Here is a 24958-nt window from a genome sequence, read left to right on the forward strand (position 1 = left end):
GGCAAAGTTCATCTTTACAACCATGACGCCAACTAGCACGGTACAGATGGGCCCATTATCAGGCATAATGGACGCTCAGGATTGGCATCACTTTCTCTTCACCGAAGAGTGTCGCATATGCCTTCAACCAGACAATCGTCTGAGACGTGTTTGGGGGCAACCCAGTCAGGCTGAACCCTTAGACACACTGTCCAGCGAGTGTAGCCAAGTGGAGGTTCCATGCTGTTTTGGGGTGGCATTATGTGGGGCCGATGTACGCCGCTGGTGGTCATGGAAGGCACGGTAATGGCTGTACGATACGTGAATGGCTTCCTCCGACAGTGAAACCGTATTGGCAGCATATTGGCGAGGAATTCGTCTTCTTGGACGACAATTCGAGCCCCCATCGTGCACATCTTGTGAATGACTTCCTTGACGATAACGACATTGCTCGACTAGAGTGGCCAGCATATTGTCCAGACATAAACCCTATCGAGCATGCCTGCGGTAGATTGAAAAGGGCTGTTTATGGACGACATGACCCACCAACCACTCCGAGGGATCTACGCCGAATCGCCGTTGAGGAGTGGGACAATCTGCACCAACAGTGCCTTGATGAATTTGTGGATGGTATTCCACGACGAATGCAAGCGTGCATCAATGCAAGAGGGCATGGTACTGGGTATTAGAGCTACCAGTGTGTACAGCAATCTGGACCACCACCTCTGAATGTCTCGCTGTATGGTGGTAAAACATGCAATGTGTGGTTTTCATGAGAAAAAAAAAAAAAATAAAAGGGGGGGGGGCGGGAATGATGTTTTTTTTGTTGATCCCTATTCCAATTTTCTGTACAGGTTCCAGAACTCTCAGAACCGAGGTGATGCAAAACTTTTTTAATGTGTGTATTTACATGGGTGTACACAGTATACACATGGTGTGCATAAATAAATATTTACAATTCACACACACACACACACACACAGTTATTTACACTATGATAAAAGGGACATACTATTCTGCAATCTTTACATCCAGTCTCATCCTCTTCCTCTCGCTCAGAGTCACCCACTGCCTCTCTTTTATTGTCATGAAGCTACAGATCGAGTTAAGATTGCAGCACAGTACACCTCAAGTCCTCTCCACTGAATACTAGTATGCTGCACCATATGCTGTGCCAGTTGTGGAGCACCATGAACACCACTGCACCGACACTGCAAATATCCTCAGATAGAGAGGGCTCTCGATAACACACAATGCACACCCTTAGCCTGCTTCTGGGTGGCACCTTCCAATGTGTGATACACATACATTTTTGCTCACAGACCTACAAAGTGCACAATTGGCAATCCATTTGGTTTGTCTTTCATTAGGCTAATAACCTTCTTGTTCTGTGGAACAATACCATAAGGATTATTCGTCGTGTTTGAGGATGTACCGAATTCATTGCTGTGGTACCTCATTACTTCATATGGATCGCAGTTCTTCAACCAACAGATGAATCAATCTGTATCCATACAAAGTAACTTAGGATCAGTGACATGGTGGAGAATGCCGCACTGGTCTGCATCTTGATGGTTTCTTCACATCCCCAGTACCCACACGACTGCATACTGAATGGATGGTGATGCTGTAGAGAAATAATAACGAGAAATAAGTACATCGTTCCAGACTTTGCCTACTACTGTAAAAAAAAGAATACTGGTTATTCATAAGCAGAGTGTTTATTTCCCATTTCGCTCTGGCTCTGCGACGTACCCCTCAGGTCATCTGGCATCTCTTCATGGCGATGCAGCTCGCTCTCCGTCTCCTCCACCCACTCAGGCTTCACCTCACTCAAACCACCATGGACCAATCGATCGAGGTCTCTGAAATCATCTAGAATAGCAACACATTGATTTAATAAAAAATAATGTGTACACACAAAACCAGAAAAAAATTTGATTAACGAATATGTATTTGCACAATATCTGTAATGCGGATAGCATCACAATCTCTTTCCATTCCTGCCGCTGCTCCTCGAAATAGTCAACAACAATAACAGAAAATATGCAACATATTTTTCGTTTTACGTATATGATAAAAATTTTGTCTAACAGCAGCATATTACAGCATGTTACATATAGTCACAGTACTATGAAGAGGAAAGTATATACTACTTACAATGCTGCTGCTACTGTTGCTGGGTTTCAGCAAGCAGGTCATCAGTTGTCCGCTGAATATATACTGAAATAATAAGGCGACATGAATTCAATTCCACGAAATTCTTAGTGAAAAAGCTACAGTTAACGTTTCTGATCCTCTAAATCATGTTTAAGAGGAAAGTTTCACTGACCACTAAATAACAGCAGCTTATTACATGTACAAAGAAGAATATATAGTACATGCCATGCTACTACTGTCGCTGCAACCTCTCTGCCTCCAACTCATCCATGATTTGGTGCATGTGTGCTGAAAAAATAGCCTGAATCTGAACACCTGCTATGCCACTTTTTTTTAACTTCGAAATCTGAATACAATAGGATTTGATACAAAAAACTTTTTTATCAAAATATGCTTCGAAATCTGAACACACAGCGATTTGGTACTATGAAACATTTTTTACAAGAATATACTTCGAAATATGAACACACAGTGATTTGGTACTGCGAAACTTTTTTACAAAAATATACACTACGATATCTGATCTTATACTAGAAATTAAATATATGCTTACCTGATAATTCTCATTACTGCGACAGTCTTGAGCGTTTGCTGACACTGGTGCTGCCTGACGCCGCTGAACGCTTCAAGTTAGATCAGGGACGAAACAAACTAACGATTAATGCAAACACGATCGAGAGCAAGACAGTCGAGTTGGCGCAACCGCAAACGCTAGCAGGAGGAGGACGGGGTGGAGGGGATAGGGTTTATATTTTATTTTATTTTATTTACACGTCAATTTCCGTGAGATCCAAATTAAGGAGCAACTCTCCAAGGTCATGGAATGTGTCAGTCCATGAAATTACAACATAAAAGTAATAACAGAAAAAATAAATGTTTATCAACCCGAAAAAAGTCAGTCCATAAGTTTAAAGTAAATGCAATCAACAATGCAATAAGAATCAGCTTAATTTTTCAAGGAACTCCTCGACAGAATAGGAGGAGTGACCCATGAGGAAACTTCAGTTTCGATTTGAAAGTACGTGGATTACTGCTAAGATTTTTGAATTCGAGTGGTAGCTTATTGAAAATGGATGCAGCGGTGTACTGCACACATTTCTGCACAAGAGTTAAGGAAGTCCGATCCAAATCCAGGTTTGATTTCTGCCGAGTATTAACTGAGTGAAAGCTGCTTGTTCTTGGTAATAATATTGTTAACAAAAATGACGGTAAGGAGTATGTCAACAGTATGTTGAGAGGCCAATGTCAAAATACCCAGACTCGTGATCAGGGGTCGACAAGAGATTCGTGAACTTACACCACTTATTGACCGAACTACCCGTTTCTGAGCCAAAAATGTCCTTTTAGAATGGGAAGAGTTACCCCAAAATATAATAACATACGACATAAGCAAATGAAAACGATCACTCACTTCAGATACCGTTCGAATGGTAAAAATGGCAGTATTAAGTCTTTGAACAAGATCCTGAATGTGGGCTTTCCACAACAGCTTAGTATCTATCTGAACACCTAGAAATTTGAACAGTTTCACTAATCATATGCCCATTCTGTGAAATTAAAAGGTCATGTTTAGCGGCATTGTGTGCTAGAAACTGTAAAAACTGAGTCTCACTGTGATTTAGCGTTACTTTATTTTCTACAAACCATGAACATAGGTCATGTACTGCACTATTTGAAACTGAGCCAATGTTGCACACAACATCCTTTACTACCAAGCTACCGTCATCAGCAAACAGAAATATTTTAGAGGTATCTGCAATACTAGAGGGCATATCATTTATATAAATAAGGAACAGGACTTACCCCAAAACAGATCCCTGGGGACCCCCCCTCCCTTGATAGTACCTGATATAAGTCTTATGTTGGAGATAATCATGAGCTTTGACTTTTCACAGAGCTTGAAAAACTTTCGTAGGAGGAGGTTAACGCGGTTGACTGCCATATTTGTGGGCTGCCATTAGAAAAGCGGAAGGACCTCAGAGGGACCACTGTCATCTTACAGGGAAGTTGTGTGTTGCAGCTCACAATACATGCAACTTGACGTATCAATTACTGTGACATATATCAGTCTTTTTTCATAATTTAAGCGGATGTGACCCACACTTTCTTGTTCAAGGTTTGACTAATTTCGATATGGAGAAGGATCAGGTCAGTGTCCTACCTGAGAGCGTTGAGAAATATATTTCATTTTCTAAAAGAATGATACCAAGAATTACGCTCCACTTCCTTGAGTCGCTACGTTTTATGCAGGCTCCACACCATAGACTTATTGAAACTCTGGCTCATAAGGATAGGCACATCACCTGAGCTGCAGTCCCTGACAGGGATAAGTTTCAACTTGTGACTAGGGAGGAGTTTTCCCGTATGATTATCTAGACTGTATGGCAAAACTCAACGAAACTGGCGATTACCTCTCTCTCTCTCTAAGTTTGGAGATTATTGAAACAACCTCATTGAAATGAGCAGTATAACCAGCAGCAGCTGATGCCATGAGCAGTCACAGCCAATTTATTAGCACATTGGGATCGTCACAGTATATACACAGCAGGGATCGATTGCTGACTCTTATGTTGGATGTAAATACCATCATCAACGCTGTATCGAACATCTAGCATTGTTTTATAATCGTTTGGTACTTCACACTATGCCGATTTCCCACTTTCCTATGTGCACCAGTCAGCTGCAGTATTTCTATCCCTACACCTAGATAGATCCTCCGCAAGCCACCGTACAGTGCGTGGCGGAGATTATGCTGGACCACTACTCGTCATTTCTTTCCTGTTCCACTCGCAAATAGAGCGAGGGAAAAACGACTTCCTATATCCCTCCGTATGAGCTCTACTTTCTCGTATCTTACCTTCATGATCCTTATGCACAATGTATGTAGGCGGCAAAAGAATCGTTCTGCAGTCAGCTTCAAATGTCGGTTCTCTAAATTTTCTCAATAGTGTTTCTTAGTAGTGTTTTCGCCTTCCTTCGAGGAATTTTCATTTGAGTTCCCAAAGCATCTCTGTAACACATACGGTTGCTCTAAGCTACCGGTAACACTGGAGCAGTACTCAAGAATAGGTCGCCCCAGCGTCCTATATGCAGTCTCCTTTACAGGTGAACCACTCTTTCCTAAAATTCTCCCAATAAACCCTGGCCGAACGGTTCTAGGCGCTTCAGTCTGGAACCGCGCTGCTGCTACGGTAGGTTCGAATCCTGCCTTGGGCATGGATGTGTGTGATGTCCTTAGGTTAGTTAGGTTTAAGTAGTTCTAAGTCTAGGGCTTAGAGCAATTTGTACCAATAAACCAAAGTCGACCATTCGCCTTCCATACCACAGTTCTCACATGCTCATTTCCACCCCATATTGCTTTGCAACATTGCACCCAGATATTTAAATGACTTGACACTGTCAAGCAGGACGCTAGTAATACTGTATCCGAGCATTACAGGTTAGACCTTCCTACTCATCCGCATTAACTCACATTTTTCCACATGTAGGGCTAGCTGCCACTCATCACACCAGCTGGAAACTTCGTCTAAGTCGTGTTGTATCTTCCTACAGTCACCCAACTTCGACACCTTACCATACACCATGGGATCATCAGCGAACAACCGTAGACTGCTGCCCACTCTGTCTGCCAAATCATTTATGTATATAGAGAACAACAGCGGTCCTATCACACTTCCCTGGGGACTCCTGACGAAACCCTTGCCATTGGGGACAACTTACTGGGCTCTGTTACTTAATAAGTTTTCGATCTACTCACATATCTGTGAACCTATTCCATATGCTCGTATCTTCGTTAACAGCCTGAAATGTTGCACTGTGTCAGATGTTCTCTGGAAACCTAGAAATATGTAATCTGCCTATCTGGTGATTTATTTGCTTTCAAATCTTTCAGTTGTTTCTATGCCAGGTATGCTTATTACTATGCCATCCATACTGGAGTCTGTCCGTGGACCAATGATGATATCTTTGTGCGATTCTCCAGTGTGAACGATTTCTTGAATGTGAAATTTAAGGGGAGACGGTGGCAGAAATAATGAAAAACGTACAAATTATTTTTATTTGCTTTATTTGATAGTCAATATAATTGAGATTATTATCCCAAATTTTTTTCTTGAAATTCGAACTACAAATGGCATAAAAAAATTAAATTCCTAAGCTGTGTAATGCACCAGGCCTGCTTTTCAATGTACCAAATGGAGGAAAAATTTTATTGCAGAATTTGGCCTGTGAACCTAGAAAATATAGCTTTAGAAGGCTGTGATTTTTTGTATGCATAACAGCAGTGTTGTAAAGAAGGCTGTTGAGCCATTTTCTGGTTCAATCAGTGTGGTATAGAAGGCTGTGGAGTGTTGCAAACAACTTTTGTGCTGTTCAGTGGAATTCGAGTGATGCTTGATTTATTGTCCCATTCTTTGTGCAAGGTTGAATCTGTTGATCCCTTTTTACAATGCCTAGGCCTGGTAAAGTATTTAAAAATATAGTAAGTCCCGTATTTCCAATATAAAGCGAAAAAGTGACATTGAGGTTAGGGTTGGGCCTGCAGATGCAAACATTAGCTTGTCTCCAAGTGCATCTGAAATAAAACTTGGGACGGGTATTGTGTCAGAAGAAACAAATCATTACAGAAATTCAGGTTTCAGAATTGTGATTCTGGAAATGGTGGCAGAAGCACTGAGAAAATCCTGCAATTGCTCTGTTTGTGGAGGAAATGTGGATTTGATTGATGATGGAAAGCGAGAATGTTTGGTTTGCACATTGCACATTTTGTGTCAAAACTGTGATGCTGACAGACCATTCAAGACATCAAAGGTCAGTAATAGAATCTTTGAAGCCAATATGAGATTTGCTTATGGACTAAGACGTATAGGGATTGGAAGAGATGGTGGAAACCTTTTATGTGGTATTATGAACATGCCTGGTCCTCCCCTGAAATTTTCTGCAATGAATACTGCTCTCCTGAATGCAGTTGCAGAAGTAAGTGAAGAGAGCATGAAAATAGTCCTGGGGGCAATTAAAGAAAATTGTGAAGCAACTAATAGCAACAATATAGCAGTTTCCTGTGACAGTTCCTGCATGAAGAGGGGGCATACTTCACTGCATGGAGTTTCAACAAACATAAGTGTTGTGTCCATTATAATTATCCGGGCTGTTATGCCGTGGTCAGTTGATGAATTCTGTGTCGACACAGAATTCATCAACCGACCACGGCATAACAGCCCAGATAATTATAATGGACATGATATTTCGGGCCGTGAAAGTCTACATTTTGGAATCATTAGTGTTGACACTGGAAAAGTATTAGACTTAGAGGTGACGTCTAAATATTGTTCTGCATGGTCCTTGAACAAGAAATATATTGATGCAGGTAAAGAAACAGAATGGCAAGAAGCCATAAAGCTGTTTCTAGAAGAAATTATGCAGGCTCCAGTGGTGGGATGGAAGTTGCAGGTATGAAATTCATTTTCCATAGATCTTTGCAAAAGTATGGAGTAAGATATGTACAGCATTTAGGAGATGGAGACTCTAGTGCTTTCAAGAATGTAGTTGAAAGTCAGCCCTATGGAAAAGATTGCACTATTGAGAAACTGGTGTGCTTAGGCCATATTCAGAAGAGGATGGGTGGACGACTCTGAAAACTTGTTGCAGACAATAAAGGCAAGCTACTAGAGGATGGGAAGCCACTGGGAGGTAATAACAGACTAACAAAGAAGAGAATTGACAGCCTACAAGTCTATTATGGTGCTGCAATTAGAAGTAACCTCACAAGCTAGGACAGTATGAGGAAAGCAGTATGGGCCATTTGGTTTCATTACTTGTCAACAGACACTACACCTCAACATGGCCTCTGTTCTAACGAATGGTGCAAATTTTTGAAAAGTAAGGAATGTGGGGAAGCTTATACTCATAAAAATAACCTTCCTTCTGAGGTTTAAATGGCCATTAAACCAACTTTTTGAGCACTGGCTTCACCAGGACTGCTAGAAAAACATTTGCATGGGAAAACACAGAACCAAAATGAATGTTTCAATGCTTGGAAAAGATGTCCAAAAACTGTATTTCCAATTTGGTGGTGAAGATTTCTGCTTTGGAAGCTGCAGCAGTGTTTAATGATGGGAATGTGGCAAGACTTCACATCCTCAGCAAGTTGGGCTTTACACCTGGAGTCTTCACTGAGCAGATACTGCAGATCATCGATAAGTAAAGAATTGCGAAGGCGGAGACTTCAGTCCAGAACATACAAAAAATTGCTAGGCCAAGGAGCAGAGAAGCTAAATGAGCTGTAGAGGATGATGAGGAAGAAATTGAATATGGATATGGGCAGTTTTAGCTAAGGCATGATAGATTATTATTATTGTTTTTTTTTTTTACATCCAAACTTTAAATTGATTTTTCTGCAACTTAGGATTTTCTGCTTTCAGGAACACATATATCAGAAACTACTGGAAGGATTGCAATGAAATTTGGCACACCTACTCTTTTACTTTGAAGTAATATTTAAGTGGAACAAAATTTTAATCGAGATATTATGCATAGTTTTGTGGTTGATAATATAGTGAAAAGTTTGCTTGTAAAAAATGTTCGAATCCAGAATATCACAGAAAATAATAGCTATAGTTTACCAAAAAGTTACTGCACTTAACTGTACAACTATTGGTTTAGATTATTTTACCATTAAAAAAATTTACCAAATTTACCCCAAAATTATGAAAAACTGTACCTTTAAAATAATAATGCAATAAAAAATTCAAAATTATCTCACTGCATTAGATTGTTATTAAAAATTCTGAATTTTAAAAAAAATCATATTAGATCTCTATACATAAGTGTGCAAAATTTCAATGAGATTGAACAAAAAATGGCAAAAATATGGATTTACAAAAATATCAGTGCAAAACTGCCACTGTCTCCCCTTAAAGCTTTATTTCAGATACATCTCCAGATCTTTGGATGAATGATTTGCAGTTTTTGTGGGATTTAGGAGAATTAAGTTCATTAGACCAGTTACTCTTTGAAATTCCGTACTATATTTCTGCATTGTTTCTTTTCCTTAAATTTATTGGCCGTGTGTTCAACATGTTTGGTTTTTCACCACTGGCACCAAATGTTCTGTCCATCCTAGCATCGCTGTGATGGTTAATGAATTCAGCAACGCCGTCGTCGTGTAAAATCGCTGAGAGTTCATCAAGAGAATCAGTAACTAGTTTAAAGCTTTCTCTCACTGTCTGCTCTCGATTCAAATGTCCTAACCTTAGCAGTCATAACTTATCTCGAACAGTCTTCCATGTCGCAATGACCTTATGCGTATTCAACTTTTTTTTATGTACTCAGAATGATCCATGTGTATGTCTCTCGTTTCTTAACCCTAGCATCTAACTCGTTGTTCATTTTCAGATGGATCTAGGCATACGTCTCTAGGTCCTTAACTTTACATCTGAGAGGCTGAAAACTTCCATCTATGCATACACGCATTCTCTGTTAATGCACACCTGTTCTCTCAGGCCGAGTGCATGACGTACATGCGAACTTGTCCGTGGTATGATGTAAATTAACGCACCTATAACTGTTTTCACATCTACACAGGGTGAAAGAAGTTCGCGCACTCGGGTTTTGCAGCACAACTCCTCACATACCAGCGAAAAAAAAAATGTCTGTCACAAAATTTTGTCCGGCAGAAAAAGGACGTTAAAGAGTGGCAATCTGGCAGCACTGTAACCACTTGAATGGTAACTATCTCTGTGAGCACACATTAGCAGTGCACCGGATAGAGTTTTGGGTTAGCATGCAGGATGTCGAAGGTTCGATCCTGGGTCGGGTAGCATTTTTTCTATTTGCTGATTTCCTTCTGACATTTCATACTGTAACATACGCCGTTTCTTAGGTCACATGTATCCTGAATTTACAACATTTTGTAATGCTGAACTTAATAAATCTGTGGTTAGACAACTAAGAAATAGACAGTTGAAACAAGTGACCTGTCGTAGCACAGAATAACTACAAAAAGAATATCAATTTCGAGATTCCAAATATGATAGCACAATATAATAACACAACATCTACTTGTGATTTATACTACATGTAATACGAGCGCTCATACATCGCACATTAGCAAGCAGGTCAATAATAATGTCCATAGTAATGACCGTATGACCCACAACCTGCCAGATCATACAACTCTGGACCTTTTGCAACAAAGCTGCATCCACGGTAGCACACGCTACCACTTCTTCCACATTTGTCGATGGAGTAGAGTACACGTGCCATTTCAGGTGTCCCCACAGGTCTGGCGAACACAGTGGCCATACAACTGGACCTCCATACCCGAGCCATTTACCTGGAAATCTTCTGTCCAAATACTGTCACACATTAATTCGAGAGTGTGGAGGTGCACCATCACGTTGGAACCATATCCTCAGCCGAACATGTAGTGGAACATCTCCCAGCACATCACACAGTCAGTTTGAGAGAAATGCGTGATACCTTCAATCAGTCAACTGGTCAGGCAACATGTAGGGGCCCGAACACCTGTTGCCCAATCTTCCAGCCCATACATTGATGCCAAACCAAACTTGATATCATGGTCACGGGTGATATGCGGGTTGACCTTACAACAATCAAGGGCATTTTGCACACTGAAGACATCGTCCCAAGTGGATGCTGCTTCATCCAACCATACCATGGTGTTCACGAAGTCATAGTTGCCTTCCTGTTGTTGTTGGAACCATTCACAGAATTGCATCTGCTGATGACTATCTGCAGGATGCAGGTGTGACATGAAAGCATAATGATAAGGGTGCAGCTCATGGTCATGCAGCACATTTAATGATCGTGCGTTATGAGACACGCAGCTGCCTTGCTACTCTATGTGTACTTCACTGAGTTTCCTGATGTATGACCTCCATAATAGCTTCCTCAGTAGCTGGAGCATGGCGAGTCCATGGACAGCCTCTGTCATGTAGCGGTGTAAGGAGAGAACTTGACTCCCAAAGGTGCAGCTCGAGATGACAAAAATTTTTTTTATCTGGATATCATTGAGGAGGATATCTAGCAGAATATTCATGAGTGGCAACACCACCCCAGTTATCAGATGCACCAAGGACCAGAAGCATATCCACATATTCATCGTTTGCGTTTGCCATATGTTTGCCACACTGGTTTAGAGGTTTTCAATGAGAAAATGCGATACATGTACGCTTGTGCATTGGAGTCTGTCAGGGTTGCATTTTCCCACTCGCAACTAGTCCCGCACATACAGTATAAACACAGCTTCAGTCCTGCATGCTGTTCCACCTAATGTGCATTACCCCTCTGACAGATATTGTTCTGCATGATTCATCCCGACTAATGGTAATAGACATGATGTTTCCACAATCCAATCAATAGCACAATAATAATAATAATAATAATAATAATAATGCATTCAGATATGTACTAAACATCATGCTGTCACCAGACTCAATGTTGAAAGGCATAATTAGTGGGACCATGGGGATAACACACATAAATAGTAACCGAGTTTGGACATTATTGCTAGTCCTGCTGGTAATGTAAAGTCCTAAGAAAATATAATGGACCTGAACAAGGCAAGAATAATAGACAGTACTAATCTATGGGGCCATTGGAGGAGGGTACAAAGAAAACAGGTTTCACACCTAGTAGATGAAGTGGTCTGAATAAATTCATATCCACCTTGTGGAAAGGGTTTCTTTCAAAGCTGACCAATCTTCCATTTCTACGATTGTAGTATGTAAGTGCAAATGTTTTCTAGAGGACTGGCTGCAATCGCTGTTGACGATTAACATGTCAGATACCGTACCACCTGGACTACATTTACCAAATAAAAAAAACAATGCCTCAAGCCAGGATCGAACCAATGATCTCCTGCATGCTAACCCCATCTACATCTACGTGATTACTCTGCAATTCACATTTAAGAGCTTGGCAGAGGGTTCATGGAACCACAATCATACTATCTCTCTACCATTCCACTCCCGAACAGCGCGCGGGAAAAACGAACACCTAAACCTTTCTGTTCGAGCTCTGATTTCTCTTATTTTATTTTGATGATCATTCCTTACTATGTACGTTGGGCTCAACAAAATATTTTCGCATTCGGAAGAGAAAGTTGGTGACTGAAATTTCGTTAATAGATCTCGCCGCGACGAGAAACGACGTTGCTTTAATGACTTCCATCCCAACTCGCGTATCATATCTGCCACACTCTCTCCCCTATTACGTGATAATACAAAACGAGCTGCCCTTTTTTGCACCCTTTCGATGTCCTCCATGAATCCCACCTGGTAAGGATCCCACACTGTGCAGCAATATTCTAACAGAGGACGAACGAGTGTAGTGTAAGCTGTCTCTTTAGTGGGCTTGTTGCATCTTCTAAGTGTCCTGCCAATGAAACGCAACCTTTGGCTCGCCTTCCCTATAATAGTATCTATGTGGTCTTTCCAACTGAAGTTGTTTGTAATTTTAATACCCAGGTACTTAGTAGAATTGACAGCCTTGAGAATTGTACTATTTATCGAGTAATCGAATTCTAACGGATTTCTTTTGGAACTCATGTGGATCACCTCCACTTTTCGTTATTTAGCGCCAACTGCCACCTGCCACACCATACAGCAATCTTTTCTAATTCGCTTTGCAACTGATACTGGTCTTCGGATGACCTTACTAGACGATAAATTACAGCATCATCTGCGAACAACCTAAGAGAACTGCTCAGGTTGTCACCCAGGCCATTTATATAGATCAGGAACAGCAGAGGTCCCAGGACGCTTCCCTGGGGAACACTTGGTATCACTTCAGTTTTACTCGACGATTTGCCGTCTATTACTACGAACTGCGACCTTCCTGACAGGAAATCACGAATCCAGTCGCACAACTGAGATGATACACCATAGGCCTGTAGCTTGATTAGAAGTCGCTTGTGAGGAAAGGTGTCAAAAGCTTTCCGGAGATCTAGAAATACAGAATCAACTTGAGATCCCCTGTCGATAGCGGCCATTACTTCGTGAGAATAAAGAGCTAACTGCATTGCACAAGAACGATGTTTTCTGAAAGTCTATTCTCTACACTAGTTGTACAGCAGTACTAATACGTACTGACAGAGGTAGTTACCATACATGTGGTTGCAATGTTGCCAGATTCCCACTCTTTAACGTCCTTTTTTGCCAGTTGTACTCACTGGACGAAATTTTGTGAGAGACCTTTCGTTTATCGCTGGCATATGATGAGTTGCACTGAGAATTTCGCTTCACCCTGTAGATAAACAAACTCCTGGAAGATTCATCTACACCAGCCATCACTCAGTTTTATTGATTTATCAGCAACGAGAAACTTGGTACTGTGTGTGATTCTAGCAATCTGTGCTTTTCTGTACAAAATCGTTTAATGACATGTTGACTCCTATGTGGATCTGGTAAAGGTGTTTTTAAATTCAAATTGTGATGTTTGAAAGCTAAAATGAGATCTGAATTATCCTTCTCCAACCATTTTGGGATTTGGGAAAATGTCAACCATATGATGACCAAAACTTAAATATTATAGAATTTGATCCTGGTTTTCCACAGCAACATTGTCAAATATGAACAATATGTTTGGCTTTACTTTTTCTGGTGGAAGGTTTTGACTGCTTTTATTGAATGTTGTGTATGTTACATCATCGACGTCTTGCAGTATCTTTTGCAGTAACTGGTACTTGTGTGGAAACAGCGTTTTTGAAAATCTACATCTGGATGAGTTAGTAGCGACATGATAATATTTCTCTTACTGCTGCTGGATGGACCTGCAATTATCGCTCATATATTATCAGGTAGAAGTACCCCATTCTTCTTCTTCTTTTTCTGGTTTTCTTCCAAGCCATCACAAGGATCAGTCACTTACAACAAAGTCCCGATGTTTCACTCAGACCTCCATGATGCAGGCTGCATCAGGTTTTGGTGTGCAATGGGTTTTTATAGAAATATATATGTCAACAACTGAGCTGCAATATTCATGGGGTATATATACAAATAAAAGTACGGTCTATCATTCAATTTAACAATGACTGGAGACATTGTCTGGTGATGTAATTCAGAGAGTTGTGGCTGCTGCGGTATTCTAGACATTACAGTGAAAATACTGGTAGCTGTAACATTGTTGTGAGGTATGAACAAAATAAAAACATGGTTTGCGGTAATAAATGTATTTTTATTCAACAGCCATACATTTGGTACACTACATCAAAAAAGCGAACTGGTTCTTTCTTTATCTGCACTCTTGTCCAGAGTTTAGCAAATAAAGCTTTCTTTTATGTGTAGAATTCAGTGTGTATTTCTGTCAGACTGATGGGTGTTCCTTTAGTTTCTTTTATTGGCACCATATTGATACACTGTTCTGAATCTTCTGCATGCACACTACACACACACACAGAGCTCAGAGAATCTTTATACACAATTTGAACAGACAGCAGCCCATGGTTCAGTCTTCCAGCACAGCCATAGGCTGAACAAGTTTGTAACAGTGGAGTCTTCCAGATAAATGGATCAGCTTGCAGATCTCACTATGAGTGCCGCATTGTAGTACAGTGATGTTATAGATAGCATCAGCAAAGCGCAGCAAATGTCCAGGTTAATACTCGGAGGTCATCTGTTGATTGATGCAGGATTCTGAATAACACAATTCATTCCATTCCAACTCCATAAACTGCACTTTAACACTTCTCGATGCATTTTCAATGTCTGACACCACAACACCTTGGTCACTGTTCAGTGAGGCTTCCACTCTTTTCTTAAAATGTATCCATACGCGGTCTCTCTGGCCCTTTTTAAAATTATATCAATTTGCGGTCTCTCTTGTCAACAATACTTTGGTGCAGACATTCCCTGCTACCACAAATATTTCCAACATGACAAATATTAATTATTCCTACTTAATCCTATTAATAAAATATAAACATCTTTCATAAATTGTGATTTGACAATAAACAATAGAAATATACACATCTTACAAACTGAACTAGGGAGAGGTGACAAAAAGAGTATCCCTTTATCCAGCATGATGGGGCAGGAGTGGGGGAGGAGAGAGATAGGGGTTTCTCAGAAGGACAGATTATCACCAAGGTGTCATAAATCTATTAGCATAACAATAGGTTAAGGGGAGAGGAGATGAATAATTTACCCCTGAATGTAGGGTTGACCCTGAATGTATGCAACCCACATAATATTTGCCCAGAACCCCCTTTGCCTCACTACTGTCACAACAGTGTGACTGGACAATGCATATACTCAGAGTCGAATCCTGGTGGAAACTATGGGTCTGCAGCCCCCTACCTCCCTCATAGTTACACCTGTTTCTTCCTAATATAAAAAAAAGCTATTGCCGTAAGATAGTAGGTTAAGAAAACACCTTCGTTTACTGTACAGACATCTGAGATACAAATTTCTATGAACTCGGCCCCTTCCTGTCCCCTGCAGACCAAACATCTGGACTCGACTCCGTATGTACTATTAACGTGATGTATACTTTGACATTGCGTATAACAACTCGCCCTGAGCATTGGGCGATTGTATTCTTCCAAAGGGAGGCTGCATCAGTTACTTGTAGTCTAAATGGCTGCGCACTTCGAGAGTTCTTGTTGCTGTGCTTTTATTACATAGCATGGTCCCCCCGTCTTCGTGCACCGTAGGTGCAGGGAAGTTCTTCAGAATCCGGCACGTGTCGTTACATGCGATGCCGTTAAATTTATGTCGTAAGAGGCAAAGAAGAAGGCAAATCACTCATTAGAAAATATGCTTGAGATGGTTTCAGGAACTACAGCGGTTCCAGGAGCACAATAAGGAGAATAAAGTTGAAGAGGGAGAAAAGAAAGAAGTACTTCTCATGGCTTAACTATTTCAGGAAAAGAAGGGGCAGAAAATTTCACATTTAGGTAACATCGTTAAACAGGTCATCAAGGGACTGACGTATTATTTCCACATGATACATATTATTTACTTTAAGCTGTCACTGTTGTAGTGAGTGATGTTGTCACTATGCTACATTTTTATCTCTTTCTTTGTTTTGAGAAGTTTCCTTTAAGCAGCACACAGTTGGACTTATTTTGCTTTGGTTCACCCTCTGTTTACCAGACTGTTTCCCTTTCGGTACTTTAGTGAAGAACTATTGAATCTGAACTTATGTACTCGTAAACTTATTGGTCGTGCTGGCATAACCTGTTACTATAAGGGTGTTTTGAAAGGTTCTCGGAATCACGAAGAGAAGTCAGCGCTAGCGCAACGTGTTGTTCACGTGATATTCATTGGCCTGTTGCCTGTAAACACGTGCCACGTCAGTGCTCTTGTAGCCGGCCGGTGTGACCGAGCGGCTCTAGGCGCTTCTGTCAGGAACCACGCTACTGGTACGGTCGCATATTCGAATCCTGCCTCGGGCATGGATGTGTGTGATGTCCTTAGGTTAGTTAGGTTTAAGTAGTTCTAAGTCTAGCCGACTGATGACCTGAGATGTTAAGTCCCATAGTGCTTAGAGCTATTTGAACCAAGTGCTCTTGGAAGAGAGCTGTGGCGGTGACGTGACTCTGTTGTTGTTCCCGCATAATGGTTTGCGACGGTGGAAAAAAAATCGAGATTCGAGCAGTGGTTAAGTACTTCGTAAAGAAAGGTATGAAAGGAAAAGACATTCACGCCGATTGCGAGAATACACTGGGGGACTGTGCTCCTTCATATTCAACTGTTGCCAAGTGGACGAATGAATTTAAATTTGGTCGGGAGGGCTCAGATGAAGATCCGCGCAACGGTCGGCCAAGATGTGTCACTACTCCAGAAATCATTGCAAAAGTGCACAAAATGGTCATGGATGATCGCCGATTGAAAGTGAATGAAATGACTCACGCTTGCCAGATGTTATCTGAAAGGGTATATCACATTTCAACTGAAGAATTAGAAATGAAAAAATTATCTGCAAGATGGCTGCCGCGACTCTCGACGCTGGATCAAAAACATGTACCGTCGCCATGGCAAATTACACGAACTAAGGTATGAATTGTTGCCACACCCGCCTTATTCACCTGATATGGCTCCGTCAAACTTCCATCTCTTCCCAAAACTGAAAAGTTTTTCTTGGTGAACGAAGATTCAATTCAAACGAAGAATTGATAGCCGGAGTTGATAACTATTTTGCAGGCCAGGAGGAAACTCATTTTCGAGGTGGGATCAAGACACTGGAACAGCATTGGACCATGTGCATTAATCTACAAGGAGACTAGAATGAGATTTTCACTCTGCAGCGGAGTGTGGGCTGATATGAAACTTCCTGGCAGATTAAAACTGTGTGCCGGACCGAGACTCGAACTCGGGACCTTTGCCTTTCGCGGGCAAGTGCTCTAGAGTGGTAGAGCACTTGCCCGCGAAAGGCAAAGGTCCAGAGCTCGAGTCTCGGCCTGGCACACAGTTTTAATCTGCCAGAAAGTTTCATACAAGGAGACTACATTGAAAAATAGAAGAAAAAGTTTTAGTGATATAAGTACTGTTTTTCTATTCCGTTCCGAGAACTTTTCAAACCACCCTCGTACTATTGTTACGCGATTTCACCTACCGCGCGATGGCCGTTCACGACGGAGATTCCCGACCGCCACCGCCGTCCCTTCCCCTAGTGCGCAGTCTGCGCAGGTACGAGGAGTTAACTTGTTTTGTGTGCACTGTACGTCAGGTGCCAATACGATTAAATTAAAAAAAAAACATCTTTTGGGCCCTGGTGCAGGGCAACGTAGCTGTCGCTGGGAATGAGTTGTTTAACTTACCATGTCCGCGTAGCCAGGTGACGGCAGGCTGAGGAAACCCATGCGCCTGGCAGTGGACGGAGAGCCGGTTGCCCGCCAGAACCGAGGTGTCCCTGGGCTCCATCAGCCACTGCGGCGCCACTGAAACAAAACACACACACACACGGTTAGATTAGATTAGATTAGTACTTGTTCCATATATCATGAATACGACACTTCGTAATGATGTGGAACGTGTCAGATTAATAAAAGGTGTCTATACAAGATATTACATTACAAAAAATATTACATGACACGCAATGTTTTTGTGGAGGTTGGGAAATTACCCACTTACTATATCCAAAAATTCATCTAATGAGTAGAAGGAGTTGCCATTAAGAAATTCTTTTAATTTCCTTTTAAATGTTATATGGCTATCTGTCAGACTTTTGATGCTATTAAGTAAGTGACCAAAGAGTTTTGTGGCAGCATAATTTACCCCCTTCTGAGCCAAAGTTAGATTTAACCTTGAGTAGTGAAGATCATCCTTTCTTCTAGTGTTGTGGCCATGTACACTGCTATTACTTTTGAATTCGTTTGGATTGTTAATAACAAATTTCATACGTGAATATATATATTGTGAGGCTACAGTGAAGTTTCTAGCTCTTTAAATAAGTGTCTGCAGGATGATCTTGGATGAGCTCCAGCAATTATTCTGATTATACGCTTTTGTGCAATGAACACTCTTTTACTCAATGATGAGTTACCCCAGAATATGATGCCATACACAAGCAGAGAATGAAAATAGGCGTCGTAAGCTAATTTACTCAGATGTATATCGCCAAAATTTGCAATGACCCTAATAGCATAAGTAGCTGAACTCAAACGTTTCAGCAGATCCTCAGTGTGTTTTTTCCAGTTCAACCCATCAATGCATATACCTAGAAATTTTGAATATTCTACCTATTTCTGATCGAAGTCTATATTTATTAATGGGGTCATTCCATTTACTGTGTGGAACTGTATATACTGTGTTTTGTCAAAGTCACACCTTTCCTTAGAGGGCTACCCTGCTTTGCTCGCTTACTTATTTATGCGAACATATGTTAGTTAGGAAAAGGAATAAAATCTATCTACACTGAAAAAAAAACAAAGAAAAGGAATAAAATTTACCTACAGTGAAAAAAACAAAGTATATATGTTTCTTGAAGTGTAAATACGGCACGGTAAGGTGCCACATTTTCGTATAGCTAAGGAAATCTAAGGATATGGTTGTTTAAAAATCAGCCGAAAGATCCCAAACACATAAGAGTTTTTGGTTATGTATAACCTAATATAGCGGAATATTGCGCATTTTGGAGAGAGTGGGCAATTTCAGATAGCGTGGTTCCTAATTCTATACAGAGCTATTTCATAAAGAAAATTCGAGACGGCATATCTAGAAGAATACGGTTTTATCGTAAAAAAAGTACAAAAAATAATATTGAGATATTCCAATTTGATTACAGCAGTGATATGCTTATAATTACATTGAGGCTATCATTTGCAGTTTTCAACTTTGTACATCTTCTAGTCATGTTTTCAGTCCCAGCACACAGTTCATGCACCCAACGCAAACATCTGCATGTCTGCAAAAGAAACTCAATGATGGTGCTCCGCTTGGAAAGCACTTCCGTTAGAAACGCCATTTTGAAGGCCGAGTATAGCCCGCCGCCTGTCGTAACTTCATGAAACGATAGAGGAGTAAGCGGGAATATTTCGCAATGTCTCACAACCACTTTCGTATTTTTTTTTTCAACCGAAATTGGCCAAGAAACAAAAGTGTTGCGTTACTTATCGAAACACCCCACGTATCAAGTATAATCGTTAACAAATTCACATCCGCCTGTTATGGATCACTTGTTCAAAAAAATGTTCAAATATGTGTGTAATCTTATGGGACTTAACTGTTAAGGTCATCAGTCCCTAAGCTTACACACTACTTAACCTAAATTATCCTAAGGACAAACACACATACCAATGCCCGAGGGAGGACTCGCACCTCCGCCGGCATCAGCCGCACAGTCCATGACTGCAGCGCCTTAGAGCGCTCGACTAATCCCGCGCGGCGTGGACCAATTGTAAACAAGACAGTGAGCACTTTGCGGATTCGAAACAAGTACTTGTAGTTTTCGATTGCTTTTATGAGTCGCCCTTCGAATCCCACCCCCAACACACTAGCACGGATGAAATGTTGACGGAACTGTCAGTAATCAATCTAGCAAACACAAAACTTATGCATTTGACACTAACATTATTTCGTTCCCATCTACTGTATACCTGGCAAAGTACTGTGAATGAATGGAAGTGGGTACTTGCAACAGTACCACATGTTAGGGTCACGTATTGAGCGCAAGAAGAATGATTGCTAAAATGTCTCTGTGCGCACTCTAACGACTAGTATTTTAAAACTATTTTTTGTAAAATTATTATATCGTAAATTTTATGTATTCGTCACTGATGCAGTTATTTATATTATGAAGTCGGTTAAGTCACTTATTTTGTTAGCAAACAGTTGCCCCATTACACCACGGCCCCAGCACTGCCTAGCAGTTTATTCTGCTTCTATCATCCTTGATCCTTGAAGGCAGTTTGCACTAGCGTATTGTAAAGGAATTTTGACTATATTATTATTATTATTATTATTATTAAGCATTACAATCCATGAAGGCTTTTTGCTGCAGAATGGACAATGTTGAACCACTTTGCTCTGTCTTTACAAGTAATTTGCCACTGTCTGTCATGTCCTAGTTTTCTGAGATCGTCTTGAATATTGTCCAAGTATCTCATGCGTGGGCGTCCAAGAGGTCGTCTTCCGGTGGGAATCTCTTCAGTCACTTTCTTGATGGTCCTGTTTGGTGGTGCTCTGATGACATGCCCTATCCATTTCAGTCTTTTGGCTTTAATTTTGGCCACTATATCGGAGTCTTTATATAATTTGTAAATTTCATTGTTATTTAGCAATCTCCATTCATCACTGATCCTATCTCTTATGGGTCCAAATATTTTTCTCAAAATTTTTCGTTCAAATACTCTTAATCTGTTTTCCTCTTTTTTTGTGAGAGTCCAGGTTTCAGATCCATAGGTGAGTACTGGTATAATCAATGATTTGTATACTTGTAGTTTGGTGTTCCTAGAAATTAACTTGCTTTTGAAAACTGTCAAGAGACTATAGTAGCATTTGTTAGCCTTCTGAATTCGTGATTCTATTTCAATTTTTATGGAGTTGTCAGAGGTTACTATTGTACCAAGGTAATTAAATTCATTTGTCTTTGTGAAAGCTGTGTTATTAATTTGCAGTGCATTATTATTTGATGGATAGCGGGATAAGATAAAGTACATTGTTTTGTCTGTATTCAGCTGGAGGCCTGTGCCATTTGTGGCTTTAATTAATTGTGCTGTAAGAAGCTTCAAATCATTCTCACTGTCAGATAATAATGCAATGTCATCAGCGTATGCTACAATGTTAATTTTGCTTTCCAGTTGTGCTCCAATTTGTAGTAGCTTTACTTTTTGGATTATTCTATTGATTACTATGTTAAAAAGAACTGGTGAGAGTGAATCCCCTTGTTTGACTCCAGTTTTAACCTCAAAGTCTTCAGAAAGTTTGCTAGCTACTTTTATTTTGTATTTTGAGTTTAAAGTGCAAGATTTTATTAAATTTATCAATTTGTTGGGGATGCCAATCTGCCTCATGCACTTCCATAAATATTCCCTGTTGATACTGTCAAAAGCTTTTTTAAAATCAATGAAAAGCATATGTACATTTTGATTGAATTCATATTTCTTTTCACCCAACATCCTTAGGACATATATATTGTCAATAGTCGATCTGTTAGGTCTAAATCCACATTGGGCATCATCTAGGGAGTCTTCAACGTAAGGGCTTATCCTTGCTAACAGTATATTTGTCAGAATTTTATATGTTGTGTTTAGTAACGCAATTCCTCTGTAGTTTGAACAATTTGTTGGGTCCCCCTTCTTGTATATAGGGCACACAACTACTTCTTTCCAATCATGTGGGACCTGTTCCTGCTTCCAGATGTTGGTGATGATTTTGTGTAAGCAGTTTGCAAAAGGAAATTTACTGAGCTTCCATATATCTGTGTCTATACCATCACTTCCAGGAGCTTTATGTCTCTTCAGCTTCTTGATGCTTTCTTTAATTTCTGCTAAGCTGGGCTCTTCGTCCGATGGGTCAGCAGTAAGATATTCATTGTCATCTTCCTGAGAGACGCTTATAGTTGGAGCATTTAGTAACTCATTAAAATATTCCTTCCATCTGTTAGCAATGTCACTTCTTTCTGTTAGCAAGGAGCCATCTGGGTCTGTTATGAACTGTCCATAATTTTTTATATTCCCACTTTTAAACATATTTATGCTCTTGAAAAATTTTGACTATAGTACGGTTAAATTTACTTGATAGTTCACACTTCACGCGTTGGTTTCCTCCAATCAGATCGTTCCGTGTCACGCACGAACCTTTCGCCGTTGACATGCTGCCACAACAATTGGTCTTTTCACTGCGAGTTCCTTGTCCAGCTTTCTTTCTTGATGTGTTTGGATCCAGAATCTTGTGTCTGGCCCTTTAATTTCGTATTTAATCATACATGATAACCACACCAAAGATAACACGTAAGCACGTGCACACACACACACACACACACACACACACACACACAACAGCGGTGAAGAAATAAACACGTTTCATACACAGCGGCCGGCCGTTGTGGCCGAGCGGTTCTAGGCGCTACAGTCTGGAACCACGCGGCCGCTACCGTCGCAGGTTCGAATCCTGCCTCGGGCATGGGTGTGTGTGATGTCCTTAGGTTAGTTAGGTTTAAGTAGTTCTCAGTTCTAGGGGACTGATGACCTCAGAAGTTAAGTCCCATAGTGCTCAGAGCCATCTGAGCCATACACAGCTCTAACTAAACACTAATGTATCCATCCGCAGAAGATGCGATTCAGCATCACATATACAGTTATTGCAATCACAGAGATCAGCTTACGCTAGAAAGCTTCGCACGACGGTGCGTAAAGGCGAGTTTTAGACAGCTGCAATTCATCGTTGTGACAGAGTCAATAGAGTCATCAATATAAAAGCTCACACAGTGTCATGGTTAGTGCAGTTGTTAAGCTCCGCATGACATTGCGTGGAGCCGATTTTAGAAGGGTGCAATTCATTTATGCAACACGGTCAGCAGAGTCATAAATATAACAGCTCACACAGCGTCATGGTTAGTGCAGCTGTTTGCGAACAAACCTGATGTATAGGAGGCTGTTGGTTCGAATATTGTCACAAGCACTAAAATATTTTTATTTCTAAATCTAATAAATTGACTGATTCTTACGCTTATTCAATTACTTAGTTCAAACGTATTTTTTTCCTAATACTTTGTGGCGTCATTTTTATCACTGTTTTGATTGTTTTACTTGGTCTTAATTTTCTTCCTACCATTCTGTTTTTTTTTTTTACTTTTTTATTTTTTTATGGAATGCTTCCACTGTGGACTATAATCTGCAACCCAGTGCCAACCAGGAGTGCTCATCGGTTGGTTATGCAGCACCTCGTGTAGCCATTGTAAGGATAGTCTCAGGTAACCGATGATGGCTACAAGTTACTGTTTGCTTTTAGCGTTGAAACTGAAATGTTTCTGTCTTCAGTTCACTAATAGGGATTAGCTTTGATCGACGTGAAGAAAACGGTCGTAATATTAGTTCTGCCGCAGATTCTTGACCGCTGTTTCCTCAGATATACTGCACATCACGAGGTTGTGCTTAGCCTAGGACATGAGTTTAAATTCAGAGCTACAAAACGCGTCGTCTGCCGCAGTTCGGTCACTGATCACTTTAAATTAGCTGTCGCATTTCTCTCACATCCCGCCGCAGCAGCTTCTGGCTTTGTTCGCGTTACATATTAACACCATTTGTGAAGTGACCTGCCGGACCGTCAAGTAATTTTAATCGGATTATAGACACCGTGTATCCATTTGGACTGTATTCATTGGGCTACATCTACGTCTACATACTTACTCCGCAATCCACCATACGGTGCGTGGCGGAGGGTACCTCGTACCACAACTAGCGTCTTCTCTCCCTGTTCCACTCCCAAACAGAACGAGGGAAAAATGACTGCCTATATGCCTCTGTACGAGCCCTAATCTCTTTTATCTTTGTGGTCTTTCCGCGAAATGTAAGTTGGCGGCAGTAAAATTGTACTGCAGTGAGCCTCAAATGCTGGTTCTCTAAATTTCCTCAGTAGCGATTCACGAAAAGAGCGCCTCCTTTCCTCCAGAGACTCCCACCCGAGTTCCTGAAGCACTTACGTAACACTCGCGAGATGATCAAACCTACCAGTAACAAATCTAGCAGCCCGCCTCTGAATTGCTTCTATGTCCTCCCTCAATCCGATCTGATCCCAAATGCTCAAGCAGTACTCAAAAATAAGTCGCATTAGTGTTTTATAAGCGGTCTCCTTTACAGATGAACCACATCTTCCCAAAATTCTACCAATGAACCGAAGACGACTATTCGCCTTCCCCACAACTGTCATTACATGCTTGTCCCACTTCATATCGCTCTGCAATGTTACACCCAAATATTAAATAGACGTGACTGTGTCAAGCGCTATACTACTAATGGAGTATTCAAACATTATGGGATTCTTTTTCCTATTCATCTGCATTAATTTACATTTAACTATGTTTAGAGTTAGCTGCCATTCTTTACACCAATCACAAATCCTGTCCAAGTCATCTTGTATCCTCCTACAGTCACTCAACGACACATTCCGGGACACCACAGCATCATCATAAACAGCCACATATTGCTATCCACCCTATCCAAAAGATCATTTATGTAGATAGAAAACAACAGCGGACCTACCACACTTCCCTGGGGCACTCCAGATGATACCCTCACCTCCGATGAACACTCACCATCGAGGACAACGTACTGGGTTCTATTGCTTAAGAGGTTCTATTACTTAAGAGGTATTATTATGACTTTAAATATCTGATAAGCCTTAAATCATATTTTACT

The 24958-nt window shown here is 40.7% G+C and overlaps 1 protein-coding gene across 1 annotated transcript in view; it reads right to left on the reverse strand.

The window, feature by feature from the left end:
- Window positions 1–24958, reverse strand: part of LOC124598421 (Down syndrome cell adhesion molecule-like protein Dscam2) — a 378789-nt gene that overhangs the window by 179032 nt on the left and 174799 nt on the right. Inside the window, exon 9 of the mRNA XM_047136000.1 lies at window positions 17921–18040. Coding sequence (XP_046991956.1) covers window positions 17921–18040 — 120 coding nt within the window. The remainder of the gene's footprint in view (window positions 1–17920; window positions 18041–24958) is intronic.

This window comes from Schistocerca americana, chromosome 1, assembly GCF_021461395.2.
Source record: "Schistocerca americana isolate TAMUIC-IGC-003095 chromosome 1, iqSchAmer2.1, whole genome shotgun sequence".
In the NCBI taxonomy this organism is placed as follows: domain Eukaryota; kingdom Metazoa; phylum Arthropoda; class Insecta; order Orthoptera; family Acrididae; genus Schistocerca; species Schistocerca americana.